This window comes from Jaculus jaculus, chromosome 7 (assembly GCF_020740685.1).
Source record: "Jaculus jaculus isolate mJacJac1 chromosome 7, mJacJac1.mat.Y.cur, whole genome shotgun sequence".
In the NCBI taxonomy this organism is placed as follows: Eukaryota; Metazoa; Chordata; class Mammalia; order Rodentia; family Dipodidae; genus Jaculus; species Jaculus jaculus.
In genome coordinates, this window is record NC_059108.1 from 4,246,566 (window position 1) to 4,268,258 (window position 21,693).

The 21,693-nt window shown below is 48.0% G+C and overlaps 1 protein-coding gene and 1 non-coding gene across 2 annotated transcripts in view; one reads left to right on the top strand and one right to left on the bottom strand.

Annotated features, from left to right (window-relative positions):
* The window catches only part of Gpatch1 (G-patch domain containing 1), a 56,867-nt gene extending 35,410 nt beyond the window's left edge, over positions 1 to 21,457 (bottom strand). Inside the window, exons 1-8 of the mRNA XM_004659962.2 lie at positions 21,367 to 21,457; positions 7,710 to 7,844; positions 6,121 to 6,206; positions 4,732 to 4,892; positions 4,091 to 4,188; positions 3,143 to 3,201; positions 1,655 to 1,897; positions 824 to 971 (exon numbers count right to left, since the gene is read on the bottom strand). Of these exons, the coding sequence (XP_004660019.2) occupies positions 824 to 971; positions 1,655 to 1,897; positions 3,143 to 3,201; positions 4,091 to 4,188; positions 4,732 to 4,892; positions 6,121 to 6,206; positions 7,710 to 7,844; positions 21,367 to 21,439 (1,003 nt within the window). The 5' untranslated portion in view covers positions 21,440 to 21,457. The remainder of the gene's footprint in view (positions 1 to 823; positions 972 to 1,654; positions 1,898 to 3,142; positions 3,202 to 4,090; positions 4,189 to 4,731; positions 4,893 to 6,120; positions 6,207 to 7,709; positions 7,845 to 21,366) is intronic.
* Positions 11,457 to 11,561, top strand: LOC123462556. The gene has a single exon (XR_006638359.1). It is a non-coding gene; the product is annotated as a U6 spliceosomal RNA (small nuclear RNA).
* Positions 21,458 to 21,693: the final 236 nt, after the last annotated feature.

Below are 21,693 nucleotides of genomic sequence, written 5' to 3' on the forward strand. Positions count from 1 at the left end.
AGTGCAGGACCGGCATCCAAATCCAGCCTGACTGACTCCAGACTCCATGCTACCATACTCCACTCTAGCCACGCCCGGCACCATTTCTAGAAAATGAAACTGAAAAGCCAGAGGCTTTGAATCACCACAGACTTAAATCTTGAAGTGCTGAAAAAGCCAGACAATCCCTGACACTGAAGACTATAGCTTTGGGGCCAGCTTAGGCTACATAGCATGACTTTACCTCAAACAAACAAAAAAGATGTGTTGAGAGATGGCCAAGTCTGATGGCAACAAGAACCCCTTGGAGCCTTAAGGGAAGACATTCTGGGCACTGAGCTCCACCATACCTGCCATTGTCGGTGCTCTGGCCACCTGGTCCACAAGCCTGGCCTTCCAACCTGCTGTTTGAGTTGGCTTATTTTAGATATCCACCAGTTCCTAGGACTTGGAGTCCTTCCTGCTGGCCCACTGCCAGCTCTGACAAGCAACGTGGCACCTGTCCACACAGTCACCCTCCTCTGGTCCCAGACTCTGCCATGTTCCTTGGTATGGCCTACCTTTGCTGCGGGATTTGGTCTTAGCCAGCCTAAACTCAACTTCTCTCTACGTCCCATACGCTGTAGGCCAGGTTAGCCTAGAACTCACTCTGTGACCCAGGCTGGCCTCAAAACCCTCCTGTTTCGGCTTCCTCAGTGCTGGGATTAGGGACGTGAGTCATCACAGCCCAGCTCGACTGCGTGTCCCTCTAGTCGATGGAAGCCAGCACTGCAGCAGGACCTCGCAATCCCTTCTTCCTCAGATCCCGACTACTGGTCCTCCATGAGGTGCTGGCCTGAATTACCTTTCTGATTTCGGTACTGCCTGGGTGCCGTCCAGCCATAGAGGCCATCTCCAGGCTCCTCGTCCTTCAACACAGTGTCATACTTGGACAGGGTTTCTGTGGCATAGATGTCATCATCTTCCTCCTCCAGAGCACCTACACCAAAAGCCTGCAAAACACCAGGTTTCGAACGGAGAGAGCACAGCATCAGCATCTGCCTTCACTGAGATGTCACCACGTTACCACCTCAGAGTCACTGCCCAAGAGGCAGGTGGGCACCCACGACAGCAGACCACCGAGGCTAGAGCACCAGGGGAGGGGGTGTGTTGCTGGCTCCACCAGGTGGGACAGCGTCCTCCCCCAGGGAGCACACTCCCCACCAAGAGCACAGAACAGGCCCTCACCACCCATTATTCGAATCCGGGAGGGATGTTTGACACGTCAAGTATTCAGAAGTGAACCTCAGAAAATAGAGCTGGGGCTGAGGGCACACTCAGTGGTCAGTGCTTGCCTAGCAAGTCCATGGCCCCCTGTTCAATCCCTCACACTGCCAAGAAAAAAGAGAAAAGGAAAGTATTGCCACTCCAAAGTCCTGCTTCACTCAGTGACAGTGAGGGCCTGTGACAGGCACATCTGACGTGGAAGGCACCCCCACTGACTGTGGTTCTTCAAAAACAGAAATACTAGGCCGGGCATGGGGGCCCACGCCTTTAATCAGCACTCAGAGCAGAGGTGGGAGGACTGCCGTGAGTTCAAGGCCACCCCGAGAATACACAGTGAATTCCAGGCCAGCCTGGGCTAGAGCGAGACCCTACCTTAGAAAGAAAAAAAAAAAAACAGAAACACTTTTACCTGGCCTGAAATTCCCAGTTTTCTTCCTTTACTCAATCCAACATCTCCAAGAAGATTGCTGGGCCCCTCAGACCCTCCACCAAAAAGATTAAAATGTTCTCCTGAAGTTCCAAACAGTGCTTGGCGGGGATCCAGGCCCTTGTAAGCCAGTCCATGGACATTGTCTTTCAGTGTAAAATCCACAGGTGTGACATCCTTAGGCGCGAAGGTCACGTGGTCAGGCAAGTAGTCACCATCTTCATCCTGGTATAAACATGCACATTGGGACGGAGGCGAGCCGCTGCGGGGTGCCACATGGCCTATGGGGAGCAGCTGTATGGCGCAGACATGAACTGCAAGGAGCACCGTCACTGAACTGCACTTACCGCTGCTACAGTGACTGAGCCACATCCCTCAGCCAATGCCAAGCAGAGCAGAGGCTGAGCTCAAAGACACAGGGCATGCTGGGCATGTGCAGGGCACTAGGACAATCTATAAATAAGACATGGAGCTGGGCATGGAGGTGCACGCCTTTAATCCCAGCATCAGAGGCAGAGGTAGGAGGATTGCTGTGAGTTCGAGGCTACCATGAGACCACAGAGTAAATTCTTGGTCAGCCTGAGCTAGAGCGAGCCCCTACCTCGAAAATCAAAAGAAACAGAAAAGACTATCATGCTGGCATGTTGCTGAACATGCTTTCTGATGTAGCAGAGATAACTAGGGCACAAAATATCACATGACGTGATCTGACTTCTAAAATTTACTTTTATCTTTTGAGGTAGAGTCTCACCGTAGCACAGACTAAGAATTCACTACATAGTTCAGCTGGCCTTGAACTCACAGTGATCCTCCTCCATCTGCCTCCCAAGCACTGGGATTAAAGGCATGCACCACCATGCCTATTGGTTTGGGTTTTTGTCTTCCTGGCTTTTTTGTTTTGTCGGTTGGCTGGTTTTGGGTTTTTTGTTTGTTTGTTTGAGGTAGGGCCTTACTTTGGCCCAGGCTGACCTGGAATTTACAATGTAGTCTCAGACAGGCCTCAAACTTACAGCAATCCTCCTACTTCAGCCTCCCAAGTGCTGGGATTAAAGGCATGTACCCCACACTTGGCACAGAGAGAATGGGCACTCCAGGGCCTTCAGACACTGCAAACAACACCAGATACATGCACCTCTTTGTGCATCTGGCTTTACGTGGGTACTGGGGAATCAGACGCTGGTCATTAGGCTTTATGGGCAAGCACCTTAAGTGCTGAGCCATCTCACCAGCCCTCAACTGCCTGTTTTTTGAGATAGAGTCTCACTATGTAGCTCAGGCTGGCCTAGAATTTGAGATCCTCCTGCCTCAGCCTGCACCGATATGCCTGGTATTATTGTATCTTGTACAGTGCTGAGGACCAAGCCAAAGGCCTTATGCCTGCTAGGAAAGGGCTCCGCTACTGAGCCGACCCTGCCCATGACCCTAAAACCTCACAATCAGAAGGTGACACGTTCTACTTAGCACAAATACCTCGGATCCTTCAGAGCCTCCAGGTGGCAGTGCACAGCCATAGATCTTCACTCCAGGATCTATAAAAATAATGGCAAAGGCATTAGTTTAGGAGCAACAGAAAATAAAAACCAGTCACTGCTACTGTCCTGGGGCACGTGGCTGCACTTGTTCAGGTGCTGCAGCCTTAGGGCACAGGCAGGTCAGGAGGGACCCGTTTCCCCAACCCTACTCAACCAACAACATGCTCAATGGGTGCCCTTGCTGCTCCAGCGCCATGCAGAACCCCTAAGAGCTCACTCACTCTGACTAGGGAAACAGAATAAAAAATAGTCATGTTAAGCTGATGATGTAGCTCAAAGGCACAGCAGCTGCCTGTCATGTGCAGGGGAGGCGAGGAAGGAAATAATAATATTGCACCGTGGCACAGTTTGGATATGATTAAAACATGAACTTTTGGGCTGGAGAGATGGCTTAGTGGTTAAGTTACTCTCCTGTGAAGCCTAAGGACCCAGGTTCAATTCCCCAGGACCCACATAAGAAGCCAGATGCATATGGTAGCATACACATCTAGAGTTTGCAATGGCTAGAGACCCTGGCGCAACCCCGGCCCCCCCCCCCCAAATAAACAAAATAAAAAGAAATGAACTTTTCCATACTTCTGGTGCAAATGTGAATCAGCATCATTCTTCCAATACTGTTGCGCATCACACGTATAAGGCCTTAACACACACAGCACCAGAACCAGCACCTCTGCCCCCGGAACACGAAGCCGTTCACAGTACACTGTGTCCAGGTGGGCACACACCTGCACTCCAACAACTCAGAATGCTGAGGCAGGAAGATCACACGAGAGGCCAGCCTCGATGACAGAGAGCTCCGGGCAGCCTGGGCCACGCGCAAGGCCCTGTCTCACAGAACTAAGCAGACATCAGTTTGCTGTGGGTTAGCAACCATCACTAGGCTTACCAGGCTTCTGTCGGCGTGGCCTTCTCTTTACCCGAGGGCCAACTCCTTGGCCTTCCTTCCAACCCATTTTTCTTAGCAATTCCACACCAATGGATAACCTAGGGTATCAGAGCATCATCAGCAGACCACAGTGAACTTCCTACAGAACAGCAGAAAACAAGCAGCTCCGGGCCCCAGGCCCCCACCTACCCGCCCGTGCTTATCTGTCACCCGCTAAACGGGACAACCTGCAGGCCTGCTTCCAGCCACCACCCCAGGGCTGGGGCAAGCTGAGCTGGGGAAGGTAGTAGTCACACGTCCACCGTCCCAGGCCTTCTAGATGGGCTGTAGGGACCCACGGGGCCATGTACCCAGGAGAGAGTAGAATGAGGCAGGGAGGCCAGAGCCCACAAGACCTGGGAGGGGGCAGGAGAGGGAAACAACCTCAGTCCCTGTCAAGCCTCCAGGCCCTGAACCTCACAGCTAGTCAGGAGCTTGAGCTCTGGGGCACTGCATGAAGCAACACTGTGAGGCCCTTCTTCAGGCAGACATCTAATCTGAGGACATCTTATCCTTGTGAACAACCTATCCCCAAATAAGAGAGCCGTGTGGGTGCTGGGCACCCATGCCATGCGCAGAACAGTGGGGCTCACTCTTCTCACTTTGCTGGTGTGATGAGGTCATCAAGTAGAATGGCTCCAGGAATAGGGGCCGTGGCAGCTGCCAACTGCCTGGCCTTTTCTCGTATTCTGTCTTTGGTTTTAGAAGCAAAATCATCTGTAGTCACAATCGCTTTGGGTGCTATCCCAAATTCACTAAGATCCTTTAAAGAAGAAAATGCAAACAGAATCAGGGCAATTGGAAAGGTTAAACATTAAACATGATTCATCACAAAGCTTTGTTTGTTTGTTTGTTTGTTTGTTTCAAGGTAGGGTCTCACTTTAGCCCCAGGCTGACCTAGAATTCATTATGTAGTCTCAGGGGGGGCCTTGAAATCAAGGTGATCCTCCTACCATTGCCTCCCGAGTGCTGGGATTAAAGGTGTGCGCCACCATGCCGGGCTCACATAGCATTATTTTTTAAAATAAAAAATACATATTAAAACTATAAAATTTGGCACAAGATCAGTAGAATAGCAGAATTTGCACATGGAATGTACAATCTCATCTTCAAATAAGAAATGCTTGAGCAGGGCATGATGGCGCAGCCTTTAATCCCAGCAGTTGGGAGGCAGAGGTAGGAGGATCAAGGCCATCATGAGACTTCATAGCGAATTCCAGGTCAGCCTGAATTACAGTGAGACCCTACTTCGAAAAAATAAATAAGTTCATGCTGTGGCCAAGGACAGCATCAACAACTATCAAACAGCTGGGCGTGGTGGCAACCCCTTTAATCCCAGCACTTACTCAGCACAGGTAGGAAGATCACTGTGAGTTTGAGACCAGCCTGAGACTACATAATGAATTCCAGGTCAGCATGGGCTAGAGCGAGACCCTACCTCAACAAAACAGGAAGCAAAGGCTGCGCTGTACTGGACAGTGTTTGACGAGGATGATAAAAAGGACAAAGCTCTTGTAAGTGGTCTTCAGTCATGTCTTTGCGTTTTCTTTCCTCTTTTATTTTTACTTATTTGGGGTGTGGGCATGTGTGTTTTTGCAGGTGTACACAAGCCACAGCATGTGCTCGCATGCAGGTCAGAGGACAACTTTTGGGTGGTCCTTGCTCCACCTCATTTTGAGGAGGGCCTCTCATTCACTGCTCCTTTCAGGAGCTTCTGGGAAAGTTCTGTCTCCATCCCCCTTCTCATCACTGGCACACCGGGGTTACAACACCAAGCACAGCCTCTGGCTCTTATGTGGAGGTTTGGGGCTCTGAACTCAGCAAGCGCTTTATCCACACAGCCATCTCCCCAGGGCGTGCTTCTGTGTTTCCTTAAGCAGACGCCATGACTGCCTGCCCAGGCTCACAACATAGAGGGCCTTCCGGGGACAGGTGTCACAGCTGAGGACACGTGGCCCCACCAACATGGCGCATGAAGTCTGCATGCCTACCTCCTCATCCATAAAATCCTCAGGCCCAAGAACAGATTTGTCTGCTCTGTGCTGCCGTGACGACACGAAGGTAGAAGGTGTCCATCCTAGAAAAGATTTCAGAGTAGAATGGTGTCACAGCATTTAGTTTGTTGTACATTTATTGACACAGTCTCACTATGAAGCTCTGGCTGGTGTGGAACTCACTAAGTAGGCCAGGCTGACCTTGAACTTGAAGTTATCCTCCTACAAGAAACAATATGGAGCCATGCAAACAAACTCCAGATGCATGTGCCACCTTGTGCATCAGGCTTACATGTGTACTGGGGAATCAAACCTGGGTCCTTTGGCTTTACAGGCAAACGCCTTAACTGCTAAGCCGTCTCTCCAGCCCTTGTGAAATTTTAATTGCTTTTTCTCCAGGTCAAGACCAAGCAGTGGGCTGGAGAGACGGCTTAGCAGTTAAGGTGCTTGCCTACAAAGCCTAAGGATTCATGTTTGATTCTCTAAGTCCCACATAAGCCAGACACACAGTGACACAAGTGTACAAAGTCACACATGTACACAACGGGGTGCACACATCTGGAGTTCAATTTCAGTGGCTGGAGGCCCTGATACACCAATTCTCTCCCCATTCCCATAAAAAAATAAAGACAGTCTGTTAGGCTTGGCTCAAAAAAAAAAAAAAAAAAAGCAGTAAGCTGTGATGCTATGGTCCAGTGTCAGGAGAGAAGTTGATGATTCCTGTCAGCTCAGAGGCTGTGCTGGCTCGCTGACCTCTCTGACCCGTGGTTACCTCATGTGAAAAATGCCTCTGGCTCCTGTCTGTTCTCCTCAGACTGAGTCACCTGAGGCAGTCAGGGATCAATGGATAGAATCTGCACAGGAGAGCGCAGTGTACTGCAAAGGGACATGGAGGTCACCTTCCTACTTTGTCACCTGGCTAGAACATGTCCATTCTCTACAAAGTGGAAGAAACCCTTCCGCCTTCAGGATGCAAAGAGCAGCAATAAGTTTACGCTGGAAATAGCGAAGCATTCAAAGAACACGTTTGTGTCTCCAGTGCATAAACTGAAATGTTGAAGGAATTACAAAAAAAAAAAAAAAAATGTCCGGGCATGGTGGTATACACCTTTAATCCCAGCACTCAGGAGGCAGAGGTAGGAGGATCACTGTGAGTTTGAGGCCATCCTGAGACTACATAGTGAATTCTAGGTCAGCCTGGGCTAGAGTGAGACCCTACCTTGTCGTGTGGGGGCGGGGAGAAGAAGGCCAGTCGTGATGGTGCATACCTTTAATCCCAGAACTCAGGAGCCAGAGGTAGGAAGATTTCTGGTAGCCTGAGACTACATAGTGAATTCCAGGTCAGCCTAGGTTACAGCAAAACCCTACCTTGAAAAAAAAAAAAAGCAAGAGGGGAGCTGAACATGGTGGCTCACACCTATAATCCCAGCACTTGGGACATCAAGGCAGAAGAAACTCCAGTTCTGAACCAGCCTAAGCTGCATGGGGAGACCTTGTCATAAACCAACCAAGCAAACTAACCACCAGCAGGAGGAGACAATCTTAGCTCTTCCAGTGATGCGCCTGAGCAGTGGGAAGCATCATACCTTCCTTGGAGCCAACAGTGTTGAAGAACCCCGCAGAGAACCCTCCGCTGAAGGCGCCATGAAACCGCTTATACCGCCCCTTCTCATCCCTGACAGTCTGCTCCTGAAGAGGAATGGGTTTCTTTGGTCTTTCACCTAAAAAACAAACCCAAAAACTTTAATGAAAAAAGGATGAGGATAATGAATTAAAGAATTCAGAGAAAATGTCATTTCTTAAACATACTGAATTGTTCATTATAATTCCACATGGATTAGTTTAAATGATGTCACAACCTCTTCACTTTACTAGCTCATAGTTCAGCAAATACTAAATTCACCAACTTTACTTAAAAACATGTTGTAGAGCCAGGCGTGGTGGTGCACGCCTTTAATCCCAGGACTTGGGAGGCAGAGATAGGAGAACTGCCATGAGTTAGAGACCACCCTGAGATTACATAGTGAACTGCAGTTTAGTCTGGGCTAGAATAAGACCCTACCTGGAAAAAGTGAAAATTCCTGCTTTTCCCACTAAAGTATTACTAGTAGGTAGCTAATAATAACATTGGGAGGAGGGGTCGGAGATGGACCAGAAGCTTCCAGGCAATAAAGAAGGCCAGCTGCTGGGAGGCACAAGGCAACAGTGGGAACACTGTTTTGCTTTTGGTGATGGGATCTTAACTCGGGGCCTTCTGCATGCCAAGTATGTGCGTTACCCCAAGCAACACAGTCTGAAAAGGACCTTGTGTGTGTAACGTGCTGTGTGATGCAAGCACATGCGCGTGCCCTCACAGCACATGTTCTTGCCTACTGAAGGGCGCTAGTCTCCAGGCTGGGGTGGGTCACCAGTGATCCGCTCTATCATTTTGTAAGTATATATATAACTTACCATGAGCACAGAGAGAGGTTATGGGCTCACCAGGGCCTCTTGCTGCTACAAATGCACACCACATGAATGCACCACTCCGTGCATCTGTTTTCCGCCAGTCTTGTTGGAGCTGAAGTCTCGAGCTTGCTCTTTTTGGCAAGCCTGGGTGATTCCCTGGTCTCACTGCTCCCCTCTTCAGGACTGGGGTTACAGATGCACATGGCCACACCCAGTTGTTTAATGTGGGTTCTTGGGCAGTCTCAGGCCCCCATACTGGCACAAGAAGGGCACTTCACCACCGAGCCATCTCTCCCGCCCCTGCCTCTTCTAGAATAGCACCCCTGGCTAGAGCACTTCCTTTGGGTATTACCTTTTCCCCTAAAATCTTACAAATTTCCTTAATCTGTATAATAAATCTCCTTTTCTACAGTTAATGTTATTTAAATTAATTCCTTTTCATACTTTTTTTAAAAGGGGATGGATTTGGTATATCACACAAGCAAAGGGCATTTTATACATCTGAGCCTAGTACACATTCACTAGGCTTGTTTCAGATATGACAACAAATTACTCAATAATTTTATCAACTCCAAGATTCTGAATTTGTTGAAAATGTAAAAAAAGAAATAGAAAACCAAGTTATCTGTGAATGTTAAGAACAGGAAGTGGGTTTTGTGGTTAGTTAAGCCATGGGGTTGATTGAGTCACTGTGCTCTGGACCGTAAGGCCAACTCCACCTTCACCAGCACTAGACTTTGGTCAGCTTACGTTTCCTCAGCTCTAAAATGGGAATGATGGTAATAGTAACAGCTGCTGACTGGGCTCAGTGGTACCTGCCTATGATATCGCCCTTCGAAGGACAGAGCAAAAGGACTGTGAGTTTGAGACTGCCTGGGCTATGCTAAGTGATACTTTGTCTCTAACAAAAATAATAAATACAATAGTAATAGCTAGTTCACAGAGCTGTCAAACAAATAATGTCTGCAAAGCACTTATCAAGAAGAATACAACAAACATTTTTCAGGTATTATTATTGCTATATTATTGTCATTATATATAATGGTTAAAATGTTTTCAAAGGCCATGTATGCCAAGTATGGTGGCACACGTCTTTAATCCCAGCACTCAGAAGGCAGAGGTAGGAGGATTGTTGTGAGTTTGAGGCCAGCCTGAGACTACCTGGTGAATTCCAGGTCAGCCTGGGCTGGAGAGAGACCCTACCTCAAAAAAATAAAAATAAATATAAAGGGTCATGTACAACTAGGACTTAGCTAATTAATTCAGACCTTACTTTGAAGCGCACAGAACACTGTGTCTCCAGCACTCAGGATACTGAGGTAGGAGGATAGCTGTGAGTTTGAGGCCAGCCTGCGCTGCAGGGTGACACCCTGTCTCAAAAGGCTCTACCTGAAGAAAGCTATGCTTAGAAACGAGGCAAACCGAGTTCAGACTTCTCTCTCTACTACTTGTTAGTTTTGTGAAAAAGATTTCATCTCACCAAAAACCAGCTTCTAAAACTAAAAAAAGTCCATCTTTGTGTGGTGGTCTCGAAAATCCCGCATAGTATGTTCGGTGGGCCTTAGCTCATGGGCACAGCGACCTGCCCGGGATGCACGAAGCCCTCACCACAGCTCCCACACCACAGAAACCAGCACCTGGTATGACGGCTCACAGCTATGATGCAGCACCAAGGCCAGCCTGAGCTACAATGAAAGCCTGCCTCAGAAAAAAAAGAAAAAAAAGTTGGGTCTGAGGAGATGGTTCCATAGTTTAAAACGCTTGCCTGCAAAACCTGCCAACCCAAGTTCAATTCCCCAACATCCACATAAAGCCAGATGCAGAAAACGGCACTTGTACCTGACATTCATTTACAATGGCAAGAGAAAACACACACAAACACACGTGCAAAAAAAAAATATTTTTAGGAGCTGGGAAGATGGCTCAAGGGCTAAAGGCACTTGCTTGCAAAGCCTATCTGTCCAGATTCAGTTTCCAAGCCACCTGCCTAAGCTGGGAACAAAAGTGGCGCAAGCACATGGTGCTGGTCCAGGGCAGCAAGTGTGCTCCCTCACACACATACACAGGCAAATAAATTATTGTTGTTGTTGTTGTTGTTTTCTGAGGTAGGGTCTCCTCCTAGCTCAGGCTGACCTGGAATTCACTATGTAGTCTCAGGGTGGCCTTGAACTCTCGGTGATCCTCCTACTTCTGCCTCCCAAATGCTGGGATTAAAGGCATGAGCCCCCACACCCAGCAAATAAATTATTTTTTAAAAAATTTTTGTTTATTTTTATTTATTTATGTGAGAGTGGCAGACAGAGAGAAAAAGAGGCAGAAAGAGAAAGAATAGGCATGCCAGGGCCTCCAGCCCCTGCAAACAAACTCCAGATGCAAGCACCACCTTGTGCATCTGACTAAGTGGGTACTGGGGAATCAAGCCTCGAACTGAGGTCCTTAGGTTTCACAGGCAAGCACTTAACCACTAAGCCATCTCTCCAGCCATAAATAAGTTATTTTTAATTAAAAAAAAAAGTTGGGCTGGAGGGATGGCTTAACGGCTAAGGCATTTGCCTGCAAAGCCAAAGGACCCAGGTCCAATTCCCCAAGATCCACATTAGCCAAATGCAAAAGGGGGCACATGTGTCTGGAGTTCATTGCATTGGCTGGAGGCCCTGGTGTGCCCATTCCCTCTCTCTCTCCCTTTCTCTCCCTCTTTCTCTGTTAAATAAATAAAAATAAAATATATTTTTTAAGTTGTTTGAAGTCTACAATGCCTGGCATGATGAGACTTAATACCATTTATAATGACTTTTTTTTTTACTTTAAAAATCTGAATTACAACTTGAGTCCCATAATGTAATATTTCTCTCATTTCTTAGAAATACAGTACTTAGTACTTGCCTCATGCAGCACATATACTCTAAAAGAAAAGGAATGATATGCAGAAAAAATTAGCATGGCCCCTGAGCAAGGATGACATGCAAGTCTGTGATGTATCCCATATAAGAAAAGAAAGAAAGAAGGGAGCAGTGGAGAAGGGGAAGGAGGGGGAAGGAATGAGGAAAGAAGGAAGAATGAGGGAAGGGGGGCTGGACGGATGGCTTAGCAGTTACAGCGTCTGCCTGTGAAGCCTAAGGACCCAGGTTCAATTCCCCAGGACCCACATTAGCCAGATGCACAAGGTGGTGCATGCATCTGGAGTTTTTTTGCAGTGGCTGGAGGCCCTGGTGTACCCATTCTCTCTCTCTCTCTCTCTCTCTCTCTCTCTCCCTTTTCTTTCTGTCAAATGAATAAATAAAAGTTAAGTTTTAAAAAAGGAAGGAAAGGAGGGAGGGAAGAAAGGAGGGAGGGGGAGCAGCAGCACACTCCATCTGCACTTGACTGACTCCTGACTAGGTCAGGATTTCTCAACCTCAGCGCCACTGGCAGTCTGTTCTGGATCTTTTCTTTCTTTCTTTCTTTCTTTCTTTCTTTCTTTCTTTCCGTTTCGTTTTGTTTTGTTTTGTTTTGTTTTGTTTTGTTTTGTTTTGTTTTGTTTTGTCTTGTTTTTTGGTTTTCAAGGTAGGGTATCGCTCCAGCTCAGGCTGACCTGGAATGCACTATGTAATGTCAGGATGGCCTTGAACTCACGATGATCCTCCTACCCCTGCCTCCCGAGTGCTGGGATTAAAGGTGCGTGCCACCACGCCCTGCTTCTGGATAATTCGCTGTGGTCCTGGCTGCTCGGACACTTCAGCAGCATCCCTGGCCTTCAGCACTAGCCGGCTGCAGCACCTCCCCTCTCCCCCACACATACACTCACTTCTCCCATAAGTCTGGCAAACTGACATTGCAGCTGTTGCCAGCTAGGATCCACTGTACTAAGAAGAGGGCTGGTTCAGCCTGAGCCATGGGCAGCTCTTACAGTGCTCCTGACCGGGCAGGGCAGATAACATCTGCAGACAGCCAAGTGGGACCAGGGCTGACAGGTGATGAGGACCAGCAAGGCTCCAGAGGAGATGGCGCCGTCTCTAAGCAGGGCGACAGGAAACTCCGGGAGAAGGTGGCATTTTCGCCAGCCCCTGTTGCAGTCGCAGCTGCTAGTAACAGCTAATTCCTTCCTTATCAGGGTCTGATAAAATTGCTTCGTAGAGCACACCTGCATAGGGTACTTATTAAGCAACTGCCCTGAGCTCCACAGTTAATAAGCACAAAGCTGAGCCAGATCTAGACTGTCTCCAAGCCAGGGGTTCCACTCACCTTGTCCCTTACTTACTCCTGGGCCAGAAACTCAAGAAGCCTCACCACTGGCAGGAGCTTGGCTCTAGACCTTGGTGCTGGAAACTACAGAGTCCGGCAGGGGTGGCCTGTCTATAAAGCGCATGCTCCTGACAGTGGGCATGCAGGACCCGGCATGAGCCGCCCGGAGCAACGACCAGAATCCTGCCACCAGTCGTGAAATCAGGGGGAAATTGAGCTGGAAGCCTCCTCCCTGCCTACAATCTGACATAGTGCTAGAAAGTGCCGTGCAGGCTACTGGGGGAAGAAAGCGATCTGGCTCAGAGGTATAGCACACGAGACCCTAGACTGAATCCTTAGCACCAAAAACAAACAAACAAACAAAAATTCAAGAACATGGAGATAGCCCAGCAGTTGAGCTAGGCTGAAGTGTAAGATGAGAAGTGCAGACAGTACAAGACCTTTGAAAGCGCAAGGCCTAAGGTGCGTTCTAAGCAGACGGAAGCCTAGGTGGGTTTTGGTATGAGAGGTACAGCCTCAAACACATCTGGGTACAGGATGAGTGGCGAGGTCTAAGGGAAGAGCAGGTAAGCGCAGGTGACCTCTTCCATCCAGGTCAGTCACTGTCACTAAGCTCACTGGCTAACACTCAATTCTGTCAGGACTAGCAACTTTCATTAAGGGTTAACTGGGCAGAGGGTTAGTCCTCCAGCAAAGCTTGTCTAACCGTCACTGAAACTTCAAAGCAGGGGTAAGGGCTATTGTTGGTGCAGTAAGTTACACTGTACAATGCAGTCAGAGCGGGCAATCTTCACCGAGCCTAAAGAACAAGGGGTGGGAGCGGGACGTAGCTCGGCAGTAGAGTGCTCGGCATGTGGGAGGCCCTGGGTCACCCTCAGACGGAAGGAAGGAAAGGAGAGCTCCAGCGGGTTCCGCAAAGACTGCCAATACTGCAAAAATAATGTTTCTCAATCCAGGCTACTGTCAAGGCTCTGGGCTGCCCACGAGAACTAGAGGGTAAGGCCCGTGGCTAAGACACCACATGCTTCGGTTGCAGATCTCTGAGAAATCAGGGCAGCACTGAGCTGGAAGCCTCTGCCCCTCCTACTACTATCACGTGCTAGAAAGGGATATGCAGGCTGCTGGGGCAGAAGAGCCACCAACATGTCAGCCAGTGGCCCTGCGAGCTACACAACTGACCAGGGAGACAAGCTGTGCCCACTGGCGCAACAGCGGCCTGTCTGTTTTGGCGCTGAGGCCATCTTCACAGACGGGAACCCACGCCTAACACTACTGGACTGCTGTTTGACTAAATGGACACATTATGCCCACCAAATTGCCCTCTAAACATTTATGTTCATGCCCGAATATTAATTCTGCTCTCACTTTTGGTTAGAGAGGTTCTCTTCAGGTGGCAGTGACCACTGGGGTGACTCAAAATTCATCAAAGTGCTAAGAAGTGACATCACTAAGGAAGGCATCTTTATCACACCTTCCAAAGCATAGGCACCATGGGGAAGAAGTGGCAGAAAGAAAGTAAAGCAAAAGACTGGGAGGAGTGATCTGGAATGCTGTCTTCCAGACACAATGTGCAGCTGCATCCATAACTCACAGCTGCTGCGCGACCTGCACAAGACCTGCCTGGTACTGACTCGATGACATGCTGGAGCCGGGCGTGGTGGCGCACGCCTTTAATCCCAGCACTCGGGAGGCAGAGGTAGGAGGATTGCCGTGAGTTCAAGGCCACCCTGAGACTCCATAGTGAATTCCAGGTCAGCCTGAGCTACAGTGACAGCCTACCTCGAAAAACCAATAAAATAAAATAAATAATAACATGTTGTCATGAATGCTGGAAGAGAGCACAAAAGCACTATCAAAATAGAAGTACTACTTGGGAAGAAGAGCGGGTTCAGTACGGGGGGGGGGTGGATGGGGAGGTAGTAGGAGGGGATTATGATCATGTATATGTTGGAGATTGAGAAAAAGTTACCAAAAAAGAAGTTAACATTTCTCTGCATGCCATATGGAAGTAGTGGGGAAGATACTGGGGATATAATAGTTTAAGTGGGGATGAGGGAGAGGAGATGGGGAAGAGGAGGTGGTGTATTAAAAACTATATGGAAACATAACACTTTATAGAGTAATTAAAATACATACGTTTTACATAAAAAGAGGGGCTGGGGAGATGGCTCAGCGGGTAAAGTATTTGCCATGCAAGCATGAAGACCTGAGTTCAGATCTCCAGTACCCATGTAAAAATGCTGAGCACGATGCATAGGGCTTGCTGGCTAGCTAATGACCTGTAGGCTCAGTGCGAGACTGTGCCTCAAAAAAACAAAGTGAAGCAGACTGGGGAAATGGCTTAGCGGTTACAGCATTTGTCTGTAAAGCATAAGGACCCAGGTTCAATTCCCCAAGAACCATGTAAGCAAGATGCACACGGCAGCACATGTGTCTGGAGTTCATATGCAGTGGCTAGAGGCCCTGGCATGCCCATTCTTTTTTGCTCTCTTATAAATAAATAAATAAAATATTAAAAAAAATAAAGTGGAGAGGAGTGAATGAAGAAGACTCCTAATGTGGACACACACATGCACACACACACAGTCTGAACACAGGGATCCTACACAGGTGAATAATACTGCCCCTCTCACCTAACCATAAGTTATTAAACAAACATCTCCATACTGAGCCGGACATGGTAGAGCACTCGGGAAGCAGAGGTAGGAAGATTGCCATGAGTTTGAGGCCATCCTGAGACTACACAGTGAAGTCCAGGTCAGCCTGGGCTAGAGCAAGACCCTACCTTGAACCCCACCCCCACCCCCAAAAAATCTCAATATAGGGGTGAGATAACTGCCTGTGAGTTATTGGTCAGAGAGGTCCCTGAGAACCCACAACATTACAGGCTATTGCCAACGCTCTTAGTTTCCCACCAAAACTACATGGAAGACCCTATTACTGAAGACACCACTTGCTTTGGTTGCAGGGCACAGAGACATGGAACTGGAAGAATCCTTTCTGCTGATTAGCTTCCATAGTGCTGGTAGGTGCTACACAGGCCTAGGGGAGAAGTGTCAACAGTCTCGTAGGGATGGACCCTGCATGCTATCCAACTGACCTGCCACACAAGATGGACTTGCTGAGCAACAGTGACAAGGCTGCTATGACTGTAACCAACCCCCTTCTGATTGGATCTGAGGCCTGCTGCACAGGAGGGAATTCACACACAGTGTAAACCTGTCAGAAGGCTATGGCGAGCAAGGTCATAAGCCTTGAGTGATGGGGGCAGGGGCTACTACTATTGTTTTACTAATTGACATGTGCCCACAAAACTGCTCCTAAACATTTACATTTACGTCCATAGACTAATGCTGCTCTCTGCCTTGGTCAAGGATGCTTGCTTGTTCAGTGGGCAGCAATTACTGCAGAGGGTCATAACTGGGCAAAGTGCTGAGGATGAGTCACTGGTAAGTGCTCAGCTGTACATGGGATCTATATCAACCCTTCTAATGCTCAAGGAGCACTGCAGAAGAGGAGAAGGAAAGAATGAGTGAGCCAGAAGATGAGAAGGAGTGTTGAGGGGTGTCGTCTTCCACACATGACGTGGTCACTGCGGTCATCACACTCAGCGGCTGTGTGGAAGACCTGCACAAGACTGAACCTGTCAATGGCCACCATGAGTGGGGGAGGGGCTGATGAGGCCCCACTCTTCACAGAGCAGCTATTGGTTGCTGACAGTAAATAAACCATCCACTTATACTTATGAAAGTAACCCTAACTAAACTAGTGGGTCTCTCTCACTCAAACACAAACATATACAAACATCAAAAAATAGAAATAAAAATATCACCAGGGCTAGATAGAGACCCTACCGTGAAAAAAAAAAAAGAAAAGAAAAGAAATCAAAGTAGGGTGGGGGGCTGGAGAGATGGCTTAGTGGCTAAGGTGCTTGCCTGCAAAGCTAAAGGACCCAGGCTTGACTCCTCAGGACCCAAGCAAGTCAGATGCACAAGGGGGGTGCAAGCATCTAGAGTTCATTTGCAGTGGCTGGAGGCCCTGGTATGCCCAGTCTTTCTTTCTCTCTCTCTCTCCTTCTGCCTGCCTATTTCTGTATATACCTCTCTCTCAAATAAATAAATAAAAATATTTTTTAAAAGTTTTTAAAAATCAAAATAGATGGTCTACTTGGGAAGAAGAAAGGATTCAGCAGGAAGGAGAGGGAACAGGAGAATGTAATGGGGGTGAATATGATCAAAATTCATTACATAAGTCTGGGCATGGTGGCACATGCCTTTAATCAATCCCAGCACTCGGAAGACTGAGGTAGGAGGATTGCTGTGAGCTCAAGGCCACCCTGAGACTATATAGTGAATTATGGGTCAACCTGGGCTAGAGTGAGACCCTACACTGAAAAAGATATGTACTATATAAATGTATGAAATTATCAAAAAAATAATTTTTAAAATACTTCTAGGTCAGAAAAAGAAAAATACAGGTCTATAAATCAATGTCTTTTCTTTCTGCTTCATAAACACGGCTTAGACCAGTTTTCTTTATTTAAGATTTGTTGTGCACCATCAAAACAGGAAGAATTTAAAAAGTAAAGGTCAAATAGTTGATGACTTGACAACATATCTCTTCACAAGGAAATAACTGGGAGACCAGAAATGAACAAATGCTCTAAGTAACCCATTCAGCTTGCTTGACCCCTGTCCTTGCATAGCTACATTTTAACCAGTCTCCATTGTAAGACCCTATCTTGCCTCTTCTGGCTTCCCTGCTGGCTTGTGTAAGATACTTCCTATCTATATCACATATTTTAGCCCTGGCCAACCTTGTAATTTTGCTCCCTACTAGATGTTAAGCTCCTATAATAAAAGATTTTTATCAACTAGTTCTTTGAGCTCACAGGGTGATGTGCTTGGCCAATAAGCGTAATATGATCCTTGCTGTGAGTTTGAGGCCTGAGACTACATAGTGAATTCCAGGTCCACCTGGGCTACAGTGAGACCCTACCTCGAAAAACCAAAAAAGCAAAAAATTCCTCACCAATAGGAAGTCTGCAAGTTAACTTGTTGCCCAAGGAGCCCACCATGATTCCTTGTGGTAGTTTGAATAGATGGCCCCTAGAACTCAGTGTTTTATTAATTTGTAGCTTGGACTGCAGCCACCTGGCTGGAGGAAATGTCACTGGGCAGAACATAGGGTCCAGCCCTAAGGTGTGGGGTTAAGTTTGAAATTCCAATCTAAAGATATGAAAAATGTTTAGTTCCTGGAGCTCCTGAAGTGTGCTGTGCGGCTTCTGGCTTGTTTCTCACTCGCACACGTTCCCCCCGCCCCTTTCTATCCCTCTCTCTCTGCCTGGTCCTTTAAGAGGGGACCAACTTCTTCTATCATTATGGAACTTCCCCTGGATCTTGAAGCTTCAATAAATATCTCTTCCTCCATAACTGCACCTAGTCTGGAAGTCCATCTCAGCAAACTTGAAGCTGTCTACTACAGAAATTGGTACCAGGAGTGGGGTGAGATGAACCTGCCCATGTGGATTTTGTCTTTTGGAACTTTTGTTTTGGAGCAATGGGCACAGACTTGGTGCTTGCAACTGAAGATGCCTTCTGAAGCAGTAAGCCAATTACCATGGACTATTCTTGTGAGAGTTTGAAAATGCTAAGTGCAGAGAGTATTGAACTTCAAGATTTGGCTTATGAGTTTTCTAAGGGGAAAGAAAGACTGCAGAGGATTTTGTTGGAACTGGGCTACGGGCATAAGGGCTGGCTGCAACGTGCTACCCATGCCCAGTGAGTTTGATCAAGGTTAAGTTTCTAATGGACTGATGTGCTTTGTTAAAGATACTGGACTGAAAGATTTAAGATTTTAAGTTGGAAAACCTCAAGCAAGTTAAAATTACAGGCATTGAAACTGTTTTTAGGTTACTGAAGCTGCTAATGTCAAATACATTAGCATTCTTTTTTGTGGGGGAGGGGGATTTCAAGGTAGAATCTTGCTCTAGCCCAGGCTGACCTGAAATTCACTATGTAGTCTCAGGGTGGCTTTGAACTTATGGTCACCATGGACAGGCTTACATTAGCATTCTTAAGGAAGATGGCCCAACTGCTTTACATTAAAATAGTGTAAAGGATGCCTGATGAAAGAATATGATAGAAATGCAATCTCTTTTTGAAGTTAACTGAATTAAGAATATGGTTATGTCCTGCACACCTGGTTTTAGTTTTGGAAGCAAGAAAAAATGCGTAGAGTGGTCATGAAGTGCACATGGTTCCAGGAGCCGCTGCTAAGATGTGGAATGAGGCAGGGCGGGATGACCCTGATAGGCTGACAAAGCCACTGGAAGATTGATCATGGTTTGCATGGAGACCTGAAGATGTTCTGGATATACCAGGATTGTGCAAGGGCTACCACAGAGTACACTGTTGGTCTGGGATGGAAGTTTTCCCTGGCTACTCTGCCCAGCTGGAGGGGTGGAATTGGAAAATCTGGAGACTGTCAGTCTCTGGTTATATTGGACTTGAACTGCAGAAGTTTGATGTTTGCTTGGTGGTGGATGAATTTGCATTGTTCTAGTGTCTCCTTGCTATGCCTTATACCAGTTGAAAATGTTTACTCTGTGCCTTTATATGTTGAAAGTATATAACTTGTTTGATTTTACAGGACTCACAGCTAAGAGACAATCTTAAATCTCAGAGGAGACTTGGGACTCTGGAACTGTCTTAAGTTGGTAAAGACTGTGGAGACCTTTGAAACTGGACTGAATACAGTTTATGTTGTGTGATAGTTTTAAATCTGTTGGGGGCCAGGGGCGGAATGTGGCAGTTTGAATAGATGGCCCCCAATATATTCAGCATTGTATTAGTTTGTAGCTTGGATCTGCATCCACCTGGCTGGTTGGAGGTGTCAGCTGAACTTAGGGTCCTGCCCTACAGTGTGGGGGTGTATTTGAAATTCTAGCCTAAAGATATGCTAAGTACCTAATTCCTGGAGTTCTTTTATTTTATTTTTTTAATTTTTTATTTATTTATTTGAGAGCAACAGACACAGACAGAAAGACAGGTAGAAGGAGAGAGAGAGAATGGGCACGCCAGGGCTTCCAGCCTCTGCAAACGAACTCCAGACGCGTGCGCCCCCTTGTGCATCTGGCTAACGTGGGACCTGGGGAACCGAGCCTCGAACCGGGGTCCTTAGGCTTCACAGGCAAGCGCTTAACCGCTAAGCCATCTCTCCAGCCCGTTCCTGGAGTTCTTGAAGTGTGCTGTGTATCTTTTGGCTTTCTCTCTCTCTCTGTCTCTCTCTCCCTGCCTGGTCTTTTAAGAGGGGGCCAACTTCTTTGCCATTATGAAACTTCCCCGGGATCTGTAAGCTTCAACAAATATCCCTTCCCCCATAACTGTGCCTGGTCTGGAAGTCCATCTCAACAAACCCAAAACTGTCTACTACATTCCTCTATCTTCTCCATACAGCTAACACTGCCATCAAACCCAATACAAACATTGCTGAACAAATCATTAGGTAGAACAGACCAGAAACATGGGGAGAACCTTGATTTACCTTGCTATTTCCCCTGCATTCCACTAAGTATCATCAACCCTGCTTTCCAGGTATTATCTCATCCAGACCATTCCTAACTCTGCCACTGTCTCCAGAACTTATTGCTAACTCCCTGCTTCACTCTGGCCCGGCCCCAACCAGACTGTTCCCCAAACTGAAGCTAAGGTAGTACTAAAATGAGCATCCATCCCGGGCATGGTGGTGCACGCCTTTAATCCCAGCGCTCGGGAGGCAGAGATGGGAGGATCACCACGAGTTCGAGGCCACCTTGAGGCTACATGGTGAATTTCAGGTCAGCCTGACCTAGAGTGAGACCCAACCTCGAAAAACCAAAAAATAAAATAAGCATCCATCCTTGCGTAATTCCTGTCCTTAGTATAAAAGCCAAACCCCTGAAGTAATCCCAGAACTTGGAAGGCTGAGAGTTCGAGGCCAGCTAACACAGGAGGGTCGCTGCGAATTCGAGGCCAGCCTGAGCTTACAAAGTGAGATCCTGTCTCAGAAACAAAAGTCCAGCCGGGAGACTGGCGCACACCTTTAATCCCAGGGAGGCAGAGGTAGGAGGATCGCTGTGAGTTGGAGGCTACCCTGGGGACTACATAGTGATTTCCAGGTCAGCCTGGGATAGAGTGAGACCCCCACCTTAAAAAAAAAAAAAAAGTACGGTCCAAAATCTGGGACTGCGGACAGCGATGGAGCATTTGCGTAGCTTGCGCTAGGCCTTCAGACCCACCATCAGGACCCCCAATAAAGAAAACTGTGGCAAACAGCCCAGGTCTGTTCCCTCCACCCAGGCCTCCTGTCCCCGCCCCCGATCGGCTAAATCAGCTCCCACTTGACTGCTTCCGGGCAGTGTCCCCGGGTCGCCCTGGGGAGACGCCCCCGACCACCCCCGCGCCGACCCGCGCCCCTGCTCCGGGTCCCCCAGGCCGCAGCGCAAGCTCCCGAGCCGTTCCCGACACCGAGTTGTTCTTCGCTGGCGTCCCGAACCCCCCAACCCGCACGCTGTGCGGCCAGTTCCACCCGCACCTTCTTCCAGAGGCTCCAGGCCCGTCCCATAGCTGACCAGGTCCTCGTCGCTGTCACTGTCCAGCGCCGCCATCCCGATCCCTTCCGGGCTCCGCCCCCTCGCTACGGCGGCCTAGACGGGCCAAAAGCCCTCGCGTTTTCCAAAGTTAAACCCACTGACTGGAGGGGGCAAAAAAGTGCCACTTCTACCTAGTGCCTCTTCTTCCGCTCCTATGAGACGAGGACCCGGGCTGGAGTGAAGATGTGGTAGCCTAACATATCCCACCTAAGCGCTGTAATTTGTCTGTCTATCAGGAGTAGGCTGCAAGAAACGGGGTCCAGCTGCCA